Source organism: Eleutherodactylus coqui, chromosome 3 (assembly GCF_035609145.1).
Source record: "Eleutherodactylus coqui strain aEleCoq1 chromosome 3, aEleCoq1.hap1, whole genome shotgun sequence".
Classification (NCBI taxonomy): domain Eukaryota; kingdom Metazoa; phylum Chordata; class Amphibia; order Anura; family Eleutherodactylidae; genus Eleutherodactylus; species Eleutherodactylus coqui.
The window spans coordinates 292,479,986-292,495,557 of NC_089839.1; the positions used below are offsets into that span (position 1 = coordinate 292,479,986).

Below are 15,572 nucleotides of genomic sequence, written 5' to 3' on the forward strand. Positions count from 1 at the left end.
GGGATTTAACAGACCCTTTTCAAAGACTTTGATTAGATATCTAAAACTGGCCAGCTGTGCACCTAGCTCTTGGCCGAATGTTCGTTGGACTTGCAGCTATTCCTCTCTATTCCCCCCTGGTCGAAGATGCATGTGTTCTCAATAAGTAAAGGGAAGTAAGCCACTGCCAGACACCTCTAGTTGGGGCTTATCCCCCTGTGAGAACAATAGAATCGAGGAAGTTGAAATTCAACAGGCAATCCCATCTGTACCCTAACATCAGCAGGGGAAGAGTCAGACACCCTCATTCACATTAAATGGTCCTCCCACTATGGACAGTGTTTACAGAGGAGTCCGCCAATGCATCCTCTTCATTATATAGGCAGTGTGAGAACAGGAAGGCAGGTGAGTGTACAGATTTAACCCCTCCCCCCCCACACACACACAGACTTAGCATCCTTCTCCTCTGAGCTCACAACTTTGGTTTATGTTGTTCATAGGATGTGACAGACTCCCTTTTAGAACACGTTTTTATGTTAAACATATTTTTTCACAATTTTTGGTGATTTTTTATTTTTATTTTCGATGTTACTATGAATTTTTTAAAAATCCTGAAATCCTACAATTTTCAAACTGACCACTAAGCTCAATAACAATCTGACACTTCCAGCTCCATACAGCAGCCTCGGGGATCATAGACATATTAGTCTGGAGCTGATTATTTTGACGTCTAAGGAAGTGTTGTGGATATGCTCTGTGATATGTGCAGGGAGGGGGAGGAGGTGAGCTGTGTCTATCGCCTATTATGGATCCTGTGTTATCTATATATAAGTGTTACTTCTCATTGTAATCCTGCCTGTGATGATACTGAGGTGACTGATGAGAATGTTTTTCTACAGGAAGTGTCAGTCTTTTATTAGGCTTAGTGGTCATTGTGAGAACTGCAGGATTTCAGGATTTTTTTTCCTTATACACATAGTGCCGTGAAAAAAAAAAAAAATAGGAGTAGGACAGCGACAGCACTACAGTCATTTCATGACGTGGCTGCTCTTACAGGAGTAGGAAACGTCCTTCTAGCCCTTTATAATGACTTCCTCTCCATCAGCACCACAGCGAGCCAAACTCAGGTCCCCTTCAGGACTCATTGGATTCTTGCTCCTGAGATACGGAGGTTTTTTTCTTTTACACTTGGGAGGGAACGTTAATAAGCAGCTTTCATGGATGAAGCAAGCCATTTACAATGGCCCCACTGCACACATCTCACATTTTCCTATTACAGCGGCATTACATGACCCCACCGGGAAGAGATATCACAAGTAGCGGCTTCTAACAGGCGTCACCAGATGTTGATGACAAGTGCGGCCTATAATTTATAATTTATGGGATATCTGAGAGAGGAAAGAAGGAAAATGGATTCTAAGATTGAGGGTTTACTAATCAATGTGGCCGCAATTACTGCCCTCTATCCGGCTTCCCAGGCTCCTAGGTCTCCATCTCTCATATTCGCCCCTTGTTCAACCCATGTGTTGTCCGTGGAGTAAAGGGGGATTCTGGACAATGGGCAAAAGCTTCAAAATTTCCCATTATTTCAAACGTCCATCCAAGTCATCAAAGGGTGCAGAGGTGCCTCCTTGTTTCTTTTTTGTTCTCGGAACGGATGGGTCTCACATTTTTTAATGACTTACCTTTTCCGAAAAATACGTTTTTGGTTTTTCAGGTAAAACCGTTTTGAAAATGGAACTGCTTTCCAGGAAATTTCAATGTTGTTTTATGATATGCCTAATCTCCCCATGTTGTATATTGCAGCAGGTTATGAAAGAAATTTTTAATTCCCTTTATGAGGTCATTGGTCCTCCGCTATGTAATGGCGGAGGGCCGGTGAGTTGACATGGCAACCGGACGCAAGACAATAGCATACGAGCCTGCCATGGACTGTGATTGGTATTGTAAGCAATAGTTGATTGCAATACAGAAGTCTTGCAGTGCATTATCATAGCTGTTCTGGTTCAAGTCCCCTACAAGGACATAAAAAATGTAAAAATAAGAATAGTAAAAAAAGAAAAAAACAACTAAACTAAAAGAAGGAGCCAAAATGCTTATTTTGTTCATTTCACCTCCCCCAAAAATGTGATCAAAAAAGCTGTATGTACTTCAGTATGGTACCAATAAAATCTACAGCTCGTCACACAAAAAACAAGCCCTCATAGAGCTCCGACCATGGAAAAATAAAAAAGTTATGGAACTTAAAATGCTGTGATGCAAAAAAGAAAAATTTTAAAAAGGGTATTAGTTGTGTAAAGGTAGAAAAACCTAAAAATAGATAATTTTGGTATCATCATAATTGTACCAACCTGCACAAAAAATAGATCATGTCATTTATGCTGTAAGATTAGCACTGTTAAAAAAATTAAAAACAAGACAGAATTGATGTGTTTTCTCTCCCTGCCCTCCAAAAAAAAAGCTATATCTTACATGCACCCAAAAATGGTACCAATTAAAACTACAGTTCTCCAAGCAAAAAACAAGCCCTCATACAGCAATATCGATAGAAGCATTAATTAGTTATGGCTTTTGAAAAGTGGAAATGAAAATCACAAAAACATCGTCACGTCCTTGTGGTCAAAACAGGCTGTGTCCTTAAGGGGTTAAAAATAGTTTCATCTGAAAAACTAAAAACTATTTTGTTTTTTATTTTATTTTTTTGAGTAAGTCAATAAGAAAATATCTTAGCCCCATTTTTTTCCGTGACAAAATAAGAAACAAAGGGGCACTTTTACTTCTTTTACATTCTTTCAAAACAGGGGTGTCGTGGAGAGAGAGCAGAGATGGGGAGACGCCGATTGATTCCGCCTCTATCACCGATTTGTCACGAATTGACTAATCTGAGCGCTCTCACCGCTGCAAACACTTGTCATGGCAAAGCCTTGATCGATCACTCTAGCAGGATTGCAAGTGCAGAGTAGTTAGATTACAGGCGGATTTGTACCCAGCTTTCCCAGGCTTCTGCATGCATGCAGAACGAAAACTCAAAATTACTCCCTGATCCGGTCTAATGACTCCCACACTCCACAATACCCACGCACGCTCGCTGCCACCACCAGCTTTTGCTTCCCAGTAAGCTGAACTATTAACAAAATCTTTAGAGATATGATTGGTTTTAAAACGGACAAGGTTCGACTAATAAATTGCAGATTTATTCTAAAAAAGACTAGCAGTGCTAAATATTTATATATATATATACACAAAAAGATGTTACAGTGGAGATAAAGTTTCCCCAGAACATACCTCCCCCCCTCTGAGGTCATTCAGAGAAGGGAGGGGAAAATGCATAGTACCTTTCGGCCATATCTCCGCAGGTGATCCTCCAATCAGGAATATATGCCTGGCATATTTCCAGTCATGATTTTATCTACTCAGCGATATCGAACGTGACATGTAAATTATAACCAGGTACGCGGATATGCCATTATGGGGGGGTTCTAGGGCTCGTACTTCAATGAGTTTGAATGCGTTTTATTCAGCTGTCCCACCCAATTCCAAAAATATCATTCAGATTTTAAATGTGGCAAAATAAAGTGAAAGTGCTGCGGTGACATCAAACACAACAGAAAAACTGTTGAGCTATGTACTTAGTGCCCCCATTATCTGGCAATCTGCAAAAAAGAGTCTTCACCTGGAAAACCCCTTTAACCCCCGCATGGAGGTATGTACTTCGCTGCAGGATTCCCAATTCCCCAGAATAGTCACCAAGTAGCAGAAGTAGCGCTGAGAGATTAGCAGTGTAGTCAGGAACAAAGCCACCATAAGAGCATAGGATGCAGCAGGCCAAAGGAAGAGACATGAGCAGAGCCAAGGGTAGATAGCAGGTACCAGACAAACAATCCCAAGGGCGAGACAGAGGCGATATCCAGGAACAAGGCTGGGGTCGCGATCAGGATCAGTCAGGACTAGAGATGAGCAAGCACGCTAGTTTAAGGCTGATGCTCGAGCGAGCATCGGTCTTCTCGAGTAACTGATTACTTGTCCGAGCAAATGCAGGGGGCGGGGGGGGCGGGAGTGAGAGAGATCTCTCTCTCCCCCTCCCCCGCCCCCCCCCTCCCCCCACATTTGCTCGGACGAGTAATCATTTTTCTTGAGAAGTCCGATGCTCGCTCAAGCATCAGCCTTAAATGAGCGTGCTCACTCATCTCTGGTCAGGAGTGATCATAATGAAGCAGCACAAGGAACGAGAGCCAGGAAACTGCATAAACCTCCATCAGCAGACAAGGCAATGGAGGCTGGCAGCCCTTTAAATAGCGATTACATTGCAAGCAATTTAAACAAAAAAAAGCAAGAGAAAGGCTGCACATGACAGCATGCGTGAGATACAGTACAACGTTGCTGCAATACGCGGCGCTACGCCGGTTCCGCAGCGGCAGAACCCTGCGTGACTCACTCAGGGTTTTACGCATACAGCCGTTTACCCGGCCTTAAAGGGAAGCTACTTTTGTTGACTACATTTGTGAATCTTTGCAATCTGTATTGAGCTACAATTCTTTCTGACTTGACAACAGGTGATGTCATCCAGAAGTGGGAACAGCGATGGGGACCCCGGTCACCCCACACTGACTAATATTTTTCTCAATGAGTTGGAGGAACAAATGATTGATAATTCTGAAAAATCTCAGGTTTTTACAACTTTATTTGTGTGATATAGTTGACACAATTTAGCAGGGGCAGGTTGGGTGCCCAACGTCGCAGACAGTCAAGGACCCGGGGGAAAAGACAGGAGAGGTTTCTACGTGCTCCTGTCTTCTCTATTACACCATATACAGCATTCAGTGAGCGCTATGTGATGAACAGACACATGTATGTTCACACGTATGTTGACATGTGGAAGATGTGCTGTAGATTTTCTGTGGATGAAAAAAATCAGCACCAAATTTTCAAATTTCGTGAGAATTTCCTAAAAATGTACTATAGCTGGGTCCCACAGGACAGAAATTGCGCGGCTTGGCCACAACGAAAATCCGCGAGAGAGCCACAGCTTCAAAACCGGGGATTTTCGAGTGGTTCAGCCGCCAGCATTCCGTTGCGGCTTTTTCTCCCCATAGAGAGCAGTGAGGCCACACTGGGAAAAAAAAAAAAGAATCTACTTGCTGCAGCTTTCAACTCTGTGCTGCATCGCCGATTCCACCCACAAAATCTTGTCCACATGGCTGGCTAATCCCGGGATTAGGAGCCGCGGGCGGATTTGCCACACAGAAATTCTGCACGGAATTTCTGCGGCAAATCCGTCCCGTGTGAACCCAGCCTAAGACTGGCATTTGCAACACCGGTCTTAGTATAACTTCTGCCGACGCGTGATGTGACTAATATATGAAGAGGTGCAACGCTTTGTGTCTTAGAATGCGGCGCTGCAGGTTCAATTATCTTCAAAAGGTGTTTTTATTGTGAAAAAGCAGTAAAAAATAAAAAAATCTCTATAAACCTGGTATCGCAGCAATGAAGAAAGTTAGCGGGTTATTTTTACTGAATGGTGAACGCTGTAAAAACAAAACGCAAACACAATGGCGCTATTTCTGGACAATTTTTCCCATCGCCTCCTGAAAAATGTAATAGAACGTATACAGCGCATTATATGTACCCCAGAGCGGCGCCATCACAACATACAACTAGCCCCGCTAACAACAAGTCATCATACGGCTGTCAACAAGTTCTGGCTCTTGTAACGCGACGATGAACATCGCTTGGCCCTTAAGGCCTCTTTCACACGGGCGGCAGCGATATCGCAGCTGTGTTCTGTGCGATATCGCTGCGTTTTCTCACGGTGATATCGCTACTTTATAGCGCTCTTTTGCCATAGTTTTCAAGGGGACTTAAAATATAAGCCCTGAATACATTAAAAAAACACAAAAAACAAAACAATACATTACCTATGTAATCCATTGACTCCATTCACTGCGTATCACACGGCCGCGCATCGCACGCGTAATACACTGTGAACTGAAGCCCGTGGACATGAGCCCTCACAAGAAGAAAAAGGGCAAAAATAATTCTGTTAGCCCAACAAGAAGAAAATGTTTATTTATTTATTTTTTTATTTGTTGGGCTACCAAAATTATTTTTGCACTTTTCCTTCTTGCGAGACGTGGGGCCATTAAATCGTTACACACGCAAAATCACTAAGGGAGGGGGGTCATTTAGGACTGAATTTGGCGCTTGAGCTCTGCTATCTCGGCGGTCCCACTGAAATGAATGGCGCGGCAGAGCGCATGCGTGACCGCGGTGACCCTCACTTCTGACTACCCCACTCTTGATATCATAGGGGTCCCTGCGGTCGGGCGTTCCTCGTCCACAAGTTACCCTCTATCCTGTGGACGGCAGATGACTCAAGTTGTCATTTGTGTCGTGGCTTGCCCTGGACCCACCCACATCAGCTCTTCTGGGACTAGTAGTTCCTATTTTGGAGTGGGCAGTCTTTTCTCCCTGTCATCCCAGAATTACACTAGAGTGCCAGCTCCTGGGGTGAGGATATATTCCACTACATATAAACTCTGGGACTCCCAATGTACTCACTCTATAACAAGCAGTCTTCCTCCCCGTCCGCTCTTTTAGTCTGCTGCTCCGTTACCAGGGGAACGCTAAACCGGAACTGACGTATCTTCCAATAACAAATATGGCCGCCACGGTTTCATCGCCTCAAAACGTGTAAGTGTCCAGTGTTTTGCATTAGGCCGGTCTGGCGGTTTATGTGTTTGTCTATGAAAGGCAACAGACCGTCGTTTAGAAATGTAGGTGGGATAATTAAGATAAATAAATGAGATACGGAACCTTTCTGCGTGTTACTTGTTCCCGGAGGAAAGATTTAGCGGCGCACAGGGCGCCAATGTCAGAAGTAGAAGTCTTGTGAAGACGGTGAGATTATGAGGTGAGTCCAGATCGCTGAGGGTCTGCTGGAGACCTGCTCTGTGCTGCCCCCCAGCGGGGGTGGCTGATTGTAGGTTGTCGTTTCACAATGGCTGTGAGAAGACTACAACTCCCAGCATGCAATGCTAGAAACGTTGGGCTGAAGTTTAGGCTTCTGGCTTTTTATCTTCTAACGAGGGTCATGATATATAGCTAGAGGGAGCACAAGTCTCAGCATGGCTTGGTAATAATCGAGATGTACGAGGTACAATATACATGGCCTCCAGCAGTATGGCCGGCTTCACACGGGTGGATTTACACGCAATACGGCTGTCCCTATTGTTTTTGTGCATTTTGCGAATCCAAACTGCCCATAGAAGTCATTGTGGCGCACGCAATCCGCTAATTAGTGATTTCAACATCTGGGTGCATCAGTTGGTTTTTCTTATTGGCGCGAGCAGAAAGTACAGTAAAATACCCCGATGTGGGCGCAAAAAAGTGAAGTCGGCCTTGGACCTGTACATTGCTCATACAATGCCCAGGTAAAGCCAAGAAGTGCCCATATAGTGCCCTACGCTGAATGCATAAGGCTGAACTATACCCGCATAGAGCCAAACTGTATAGGAAGTGCAATGTGCCCACCGAGACGAACTATTGTACCCATGTAATGCCATATTGTACCCATGTAGAGCAGAATACTGCCAAACAGTGCCCATAGATGGGTGTTCTGTGTCCGCGCAGAAGCTGTACTACTTTGTGTAGATGGTACCCACATAGTGCCACTTCATGACGTGCTACAGGATACCCAGAGATTGCAATAAGTGCAGTGCGGTGCCCACGTACAACTAAATTATGCACATAAGTTATACTTTTTGTCCATATGCAGTGCCCACATAGTGGCATACTTTGCACATACTGAGCTACATTGTGCCCAGAGATTGCCCAACTGTGCCCACATAGAGCCAAACTACATACAGAAATGGTAATGGACTCAAAATTGCGCACAGAAACTGTGATGCTTCGTCTAGATGGTACCACGTGGTGCATTACTACATGATACCCAGAGATTGCCATACTGTGCACAGAATGTGTAATGGGCAGACTAGATATTGTGCCAACATATTGCAGCCATGTACTGCCAAACTGTGCCCATAGGGTGCTGTACAATGCCAACATAGAACTGAACTATGCACAGACTGTGTAATTCCTCATCTATATGCCGTGTCCACATAGCGCTGTACTGCATGGCTTGCATAGTGAAAAATGATGCCCAGAGACTGGCCATTCTGTACCCACGTAGTACCAAACAATGCCCAGAATCCATAATGCACAAAGCCCACATAGTGCTTTTATGCAGCCATGTACTGCTGGACCGTGCTCATGGGGTGCTATCCTGTGCCCACAAGGAACCAAACTGTGTACACAAGGTGTAAAACTCTGTGCCCACATAGTGCCATACATAAATAGAGTTATACCTTGCCCACACAGAACAATACTATCCACAGAAAATGTAACGTACAAAGCTGGGCACTGTGCCACATTGTGACCTTGCAGAGCCAGATAATGACATGGTGCCCACGGAGTGCCATTGTTTGTCCAGGCCATCACAGCGCAGCCCCCACTCCTCCTGTGCCCGCTATTTTTATTTTTTTTATTTTCTTTTTTATGCCCGCAATTCCACTGAAAGAATTGTCGTTCAGATCGTGCCGCCATTTACGTGGCACGATTATCGTTCAGGTTCCCGCGATCTAGCGACAATCGGCACCATCACTTTTCTGTGTAAAAGGGCCCTATGTAGATGCGCTGAGGTATGACGCGGCCTACGTGCGCCCTGCTGGTTATCCTGACGTGTTGTAGATCACGTATGTTTCATCCGTGTGGATTCAGTAAAATGCGCAAAAGATCTGCATACAAACCGCCGAAAATCCTTGCCGATGACTTCTACAAGGTGTGAAAGTCTCCAGTGACGGAGTTGTGTGGGAGAGCGAGTACTGAAAAACATGGCTGCTCTCTTCAGAAACAGCGCCATACCTGTCCGTGGGTGCAGAGCTGCAATACCAAACTCAACCTGTGGACGGGTGTGGCGCTGTTTTTGGATGGAGGCAGCCATGTTCTTCTAATCCTGGATAGCTTCCTTGAACGGCTCGTGTGGTTACGCAGCGCAGTACTGATTTTCCTCCTGCGCCACTATGTGAGGCCACACAGATGTTAGAGGGCTGCGGGACGTTTTATTAGGTGGGGTTCCCACGGGGCGGGTTATCTGAGCGGACTCTCTGCATGGCAGCTTGCGGCGCTGACGGTAGTAGTAAAGGGGTGAGGGTTTGAAAATCTCGTCCACAAGCTGCGGAAAAAAATACGCACAAAACCCGTGTGGAAACGGACATGCGGAGCGGAGTGTAGTTCGGTAGCGTGTGAATTGTATGGCAGCTCACTCTGAGCGTTCGCCTCTCCTCAGGGAGGGGCTCATGGCCGCACACAAATATGCCATAAAACCCTCCGTTAAATCTGCACCACATGGGCCGAGTTTTCAGGCAGACTTTCTGCTGTAGAATGTCTGCTGTGAAGCCGGCCTTATGGCATCACTAGCCGATACACCCGTACGGGGCACAGCGATTTATGACTAGCAGTACTAGTGGGCAACAAAAATGAGTCCAAATCTATGCTGCTCATAGCAACCAATCACTGTGCAGCTTTCATATTACCTGAGCACTATAAGAAATGGCAGCCAATCACAGCACAGCTTCGATTTTACCTAAGCAGAATACAAAATGGCAACCAATCACAGCACAGCTCATGTCACCTCAGCAGAAGAAGAAATGACAACCTAGCACAGCTTTCATTTTACCTCAGCGGTATGAAAAAATGGCAGCCAATCACAGCGCAGCTTTCTTTTTACCTCAGCAGAAGAAGAAATGGCAATCAATCACAGCGCAGCTTTCATGTTACCTCAGCGGTATGGGAAATAGCAACCAATCACAGCGCAGCTTTCATGTTACCTCAGCGGTATGGGAAATAGCAACCAATCACAGCGCAGCTTTCATGTTACCTCAGCGGTATGGGAAATAGCAACCAATCACAGCGCAGCTTTCATGTTACCTCAGCGGTATGGGAAATAGCAACCAATCACAGCGCAGCTTTCATGTTACCTCAGCGGTATGGGAAATAGCAACCAATCACAGCGCAGCTTTCATGTTACCTCAGCAGTATGGGAAATAGCAACCAATCACAGCGCAGCTTTCATGTTACCTCAGCGGTATGGGAAATGGCAACCAATCACAGCGCAGCTTTCATGTTACCTCAGCGGTATGGGAAATAGCAACCAATCACAGCGCAGCTTTCATGTTACCTCAGCGGTATGGGAAATGGCAACCAATCACAGCACAGCTGTCATGTCACCTCAGCAGAAGAAGAAATGGCAACCAAGCACAGCTTTCATTTTACCTCAGCGGTATGAAAAATGGCAGCCAATCACAGCGCAGCTTTTATGTTACCTCAGCAGTATAAGAAATAGCAACCAATCACAGTGAAGCTTTTGTTTTACCTCAGCAATGTTAGAAGTAGCAACCAATCACAGCGCAGCTTTCATGTTACCTTAGCGGTATGGGAAATGACAGCCAATCCCAGCACAGCTTTCATTTTACCTCAGCGGTATGAAAAAATGGCAATCAATCACAGCGCAGCTTTCTCAGCAGTATAAGAAATAGCAACCAATCACAGCACAGTTTTCTCAGCAGTATAAGAAATAGCAACCAATCACAGCACAGCTTTCATGTTACCTCAGCAGTATAAGAAATAGCAACCAATCACAGTGAAGCTTTTGTTTTACCTTAGCAGCGTTAGAAGTAGCAACCAATCACAGCACAACCTTCATGTTACCTCAGCAGAAGAAGAAATGGCAACCAATCACAGCACAGCTTTCATTTTACCTCAGCGGTATGAGAAATGGCAACCAATCACAGCACAGCTGTCATGTCACCTCAGCAGTATAAGAAATAGCAACCAATCACAGCACAGCTTTCATTTGACCTCAGCGGTATGGGAAATGGCAGCCAATCCCAGCGCAGCTTTCATGTTACCTTAGCGCAATAAGAAATAGCAGCCAATCACAGCACAGCTTTCATGTCACCTCAGCAGAAGAAGAAATGACAACCAATCACAGAATAGCTTTCATTTTACCTCAGCGGTATGAGAAATGCCAGCCAATCACAGGGCAGCTTTCATGTTACCTCAGCAGAAGAAGAAATGGCAACCAATCACAGTGCAGCTTTCATGTTACCCTCAGCTGAACTGTGATTGGTTGCTATTGGCAACAAACATTACAGGGGAAGTCGGTGAGCTTTTTCCATTTTAAATTCCGACCGTACTCATCGCCTGGTGCTGAAGTGCAAAATCTCACTGAGGTCGGAGCAGAGCGGTGGGTTTGTCTACGGCACAAACAGATTGTATGCTTTCTATATAAGATGTGGCTGCCCACTGACGTGGCCCTCTTAGATGATTCCGCTCTTTAAAGCGGTTATTATACACATTGCAGCCGGCTGACACGGTCGGGAATCTTATGTGTATTTTGCGCGATGCGAGGCTCACAAAACTGGTATGAATATGATCCCCTTGTTCTGAGTGGACTTGTTCACACACGGGGTCCCCCAATCGCTGCATCCTCCTCGCATCGCTGTGAAAACCGCGTCTTGTTAAGCGCGATATCGGCTTGAGTTTATTAGGCTCACGTCACACGGCCGAGTGCGATATCCATCTGTGAAACTGGGCCTGATATGGCGCTCGCTTACAGGCCGTGTCCCGCGAATGCCCGGCGTTTTTGTGTTACGAGGAGTTTTTATCACTTCAGGGAAGTAGCGATCCCCCACCGCGGCGGCGGAGGATCGCGGAGTGTTTCCATTGTTCTCAATCGGAAATCTCACATTCTGTTCAGTGCTTTGCCGGGCAATGCGAGGAAACGCCCAGAGATAAGACGGGCGCGATTGTTTTCCTGCACCGCGATGCGGGAAAAAATCATTCATGTATGACCCCATTCAAATGAATATCGCAGTCTTTGGGTGATATCACGCCCAGTCCGTGGGGGCGTCTTATATATCGTACAGTCCAGTGGCCATCTTGTATAGTCTGGGTGATATTGCGTCTAGTTCAGGGGCCGTCTTGCACAGGTCTTTGGGTAATAGGGCGTCTAGTCCGGGGGGGCTGTCTCGCACAGGTCTTTGAGTAATAGGGCGTCTAGTCCGGGGGGCCGTCTCGCACAGGTGTTTGGGTAATAGCGCGTCTAGTCCGGGGGGCCGTCTCGCACAGGTCTTTGGGTAATAGCGCGTCTAGTCCGGGGGGCCGTCTCGCACATGTCTTTGGGTCATATCTCGTCTAGTCCAGGGGGCCGTCTCGCACAGGTCTTTGGGTAATAGCGCGTCTAGTCCAGGGGGCCGTCTCGCACAGGTCTTTGGGTAATAGCGCGTCTAGTCCAGGGGGCCGTCTCACACAGGTCTTTTAGTAATAGCTCGTCTTGTCCGGGGGGGCCGTCTCGCACAGGTCTTTGGGTAATAGCGCGTCTAGTCTGGGGGGCCATCTCGCACAGGTCTTTGGGTGATATCGCTTCTAGTCCAGAGGGCTGTCTCGCACAGGTCTTTGGGTAATAGCGCGTCTAGTCCAGGGGGCCGTCTCGCACAGGTCTTTGGGTAATAGCGCGTCTAGTCCAGGGGGCCGTCTCGCACAGGTCTTTGGGTAATAGCGCGTCTAGTCCGGGGGGCCGTCTCGCACAGGTCTTTGGGTAATAGCGCGTCTAGTCCGGGGGGCCGTCTCGCACAGGTCTTTGGGTGATATCGCTTCTAGTCCAGAGGGCTGTCTCGCACAGGTCTTTGGGTGATATCGCTTCTAGTCCAGAGGGCTGTCTCGCACAGGTCTTTGGGTAATAGCACGTCTAGTCCGGGGGGCCAGCTCGCACAGGTCTTTGGGTAATAGCGCGTCTAGTCCGGGGGGCCGTCTCGCACAGGTCTTTGGGTGATATCGCTTCTAGTCCAGGGGGCCGTCTCACGCAGGTCTTTGGGTAATAGCGCGTCTAGTCCAGGGGTCCGTCTCACGCAGGTCTTTGGGTAATAGCGCGTCTAGTCCAGAGGGCCGTCTCGCACAGGTCTTTGGGTAATAGCGCGTCTAGTCCGGGGGGGGCCATCTCGCACAGGTCTTTGGGTAATAGCGAGTCTAGTCCAGGGGTCCATCTCGCACAGGTCTTTGGGTAATAGCGCGTCTAGTCCAGAGGGCTGTCTCGCACAGGTCTTTGGGTAATAGCGCGTCTAGTCCGGGGGGCCGTCTCGCACAGGTCTTTGGGTAATAGCGTGTCTAGTTCGGGGGGCCAGCTCGCACAGGTCTTTGGGTAATAGCGCGTCTAGTCCGGGGGGCCGTCTCGCACAGGTCTTTGGGTAATAGGGCGTCTAGTCCGGGGGGCCGTCTCGCACATGTCTTTGGGTCATATCTCGTCTAGTCCAGGGGGCCGTCTCGCACAGGTCTTTGGGTAATAGCGCGTCTAGTCCAGGGGGCCGTCTCGCACAGGTCTTTGGGTAATAGCGCGTCTAGTCCAGGGGGCCGTCTCACACAGGTCTTTTAGTAATAGCTCGTCTTGTCTGGGGGGGCCGTCTCGCACAGGTCTTTGGGTAATAGCGCGTCTAGTCTGGGGGGCCATCTCGCACAGGTCTTTGGGTGATATCGCTTCTAGTCCAGAGGGCTGTCTCGCACAGGTCTTTGGGTAATAGCGCGTCTAGTCCAGGGGGCCGTCTCGCACAGGTCTTTGGGTAATAGCGCGTCTAGTCCAGGGGGCCGTCTCGCACAGGTCTTTGGGTAATAGCGCGTCTAGTCCGGGGGGCCGTCTCGCACAGGTCTTTGGGTAATAGCGCGTCTAGTCCGGGGGGCCGTCTCGCACAGGTCTTTGGGTGATATCGCTTCTAGTCCAGAGGGCTGTCTCGCACAGGTCTTTGGGTGATATCGCTTCTAGTCCAGAGGGCTGTCTCGCACAGGTCTTTGGGTAATAGCACGTCTAGTCCGGGGGGCCAGCTCGCACAGGTCTTTGGGTAATAGCGCGTCTAGTCCGGGGGGCCGTCTCGCACAGGTCTTTGGGTGATATCGCTTCTAGTCCAGGGGGCCGTCTCACGCAGGTCTTTGGGTAATAGCGCGTCTAGTCCAGGGGTCCGTCTCACGCAGGTCTTTGGGTAATAGCGCGTCTAGTCCAGAGGGCCGTCTCGCACAGGTCTTTGGGTAATAGCGCGTCTAGTCCGGGGGGGGCCATCTCGCACAGGTCTTTGGGTAATAGCGAGTCTAGTCCAGGGGTCCATCTCGCACAGGTCTTTGGGTAATAGCGCGTCTAGTCCAGAGGGCTGTCTCGCACAGGTCTTTGGGTAATAGCGCGTCTAGTCCGGGGGGCCGTCTCGCACAGGTCTTTGGGTAATAGCGTGTCTAGTTCGGGGGGCCAGCTCGCACAGGTCTTTGGGTAATAGCGCGTCTAGTCCGGGGGGCCAGCTCGCACAGGTCTTTGGGTAATAGCGCGTCTAGTCCGGGGGGCCAGCTCGCACAGGTCTTTGGGTGATATCGCTTCTAGTCCAGGGGGCCGTCTCGCACAGGTCTTTGGGTAATAGCGCGTCTAGTCCATGGGGCCGTCTCGCACAGGTTTTTGGGTGATATCGCGTCTAGCCCAGGGGGCCGTCTCGCACAGGTCTTTGGGTAATAGCGCGTCTAGTCCATGGGGCCGTCTCGCACAGGTCTTTGGGTAATAACGCGTCTAGTCCATGGGGCCGTCTCGCACAGGTCTTTGGGTAATAACGCGTCTAGTCCGGGGGGCCGTCTCGCACAGGTCTTTGGGTAATAACGCGTCTAGTCCGGGGGGCCGTCTCGCACAGGTCTTTGGGTAATAACGCGTCTAGTCCGGGGGGCCATCTCGCACAGGTCTTTGGGTCATATCGCGTCTAGTCCGGGGGGCCATCTCGCACAGGTCTTTGGGTCATATCGCGTCTAGTCCAGGGGGCCGTCTAGCACAGGTCTTTAGGAGATATTGCGTCTAGTCCGGGGGGCCGCCTCGCACAAGTCTTTGGGTGATATCACATACAATATGGGGGGCCGTCTCGCACAGGTCTTTGGGTGATATTGCGTCTAATCCTGGGGTGGTGTCTCGCACAGGTCTTTGGGTGATATCGTATACAATATGGGGATCGTCTCGCACAGTTCTTTGGGTGATATCGTGTACAGTCCCGTGGCCATCAGTTTTTGGGTGATATCGCGTCTAGTCCAGGGGGCCGTCTAGCACAGGTCTTTAGGTGATATTGCGTCTAGTCCGGAGGGCCGTCTCGCACAGGTCTCTGGGTGATATCGCGTACAATATCGGGGGCCATCTTGCACAGGTCTTTGGGTAATATCGTGTCTGGTCCGGGGGGCCGTCTAGCACAGGTCTTTGGGTGATATCGCATACAATATGGGGGGCCATCTCGCGCAGGTCTTTGGGTGATATCGCGTACAATATGGGGGGGCCATCTCGCACAGGTCTTTGGGTAATATCGAGTCTAGTCCGGGGGGGGGGGTGGGGGGCGTCTCGCACAGGTCTTTGGGTGATATCGCATACAATATGGGGGGGGGGGCCGTCTCGCACAGGTCTTTGGGTGATATCGCATACAATATCGGGGGCCATCTTGCACAGGTCTTTGGGTAATATCGTGTCTGGTCCGGGGGGC

At 48.5% G+C, this 15,572-nt stretch overlaps 2 protein-coding genes across 4 annotated transcripts in view; one reads left to right on the forward strand and one right to left on the reverse strand.

The window, feature by feature from the left end:
• Positions 1-6,622, reverse strand: part of EFCAB7 (EF-hand calcium binding domain 7) — a 76,001-nt gene extending 69,379 nt beyond the window's left edge. For both annotated transcript variants that reach the window (XM_066597696.1, XM_066597695.1), the window contains exon 1: positions 6,538-6,622. The gene's annotated coding sequence lies outside the window, so the exon portion shown is untranslated. The remainder of the gene's footprint in view (positions 1-6,537) is intronic.
• ITGB3BP (integrin subunit beta 3 binding protein) overlaps positions 6,622-15,572 on the forward strand; it is a 41,300-nt gene continuing 32,349 nt past the window's right edge. The window contains exon 1 of one of the 2 annotated variants that reach the window (XM_066597699.1): positions 6,622-6,669. In XM_066597699.1, the coding sequence (XP_066453796.1) occupies positions 6,638-6,669 (32 nt within the window). In that variant the 5' untranslated portion in view covers positions 6,622-6,637. Of the gene's footprint in view, positions 6,670-6,736; positions 6,890-15,572 lie in introns of those variants that run through there. The other variant, XM_066597700.1, reaches the window with a different exon arrangement.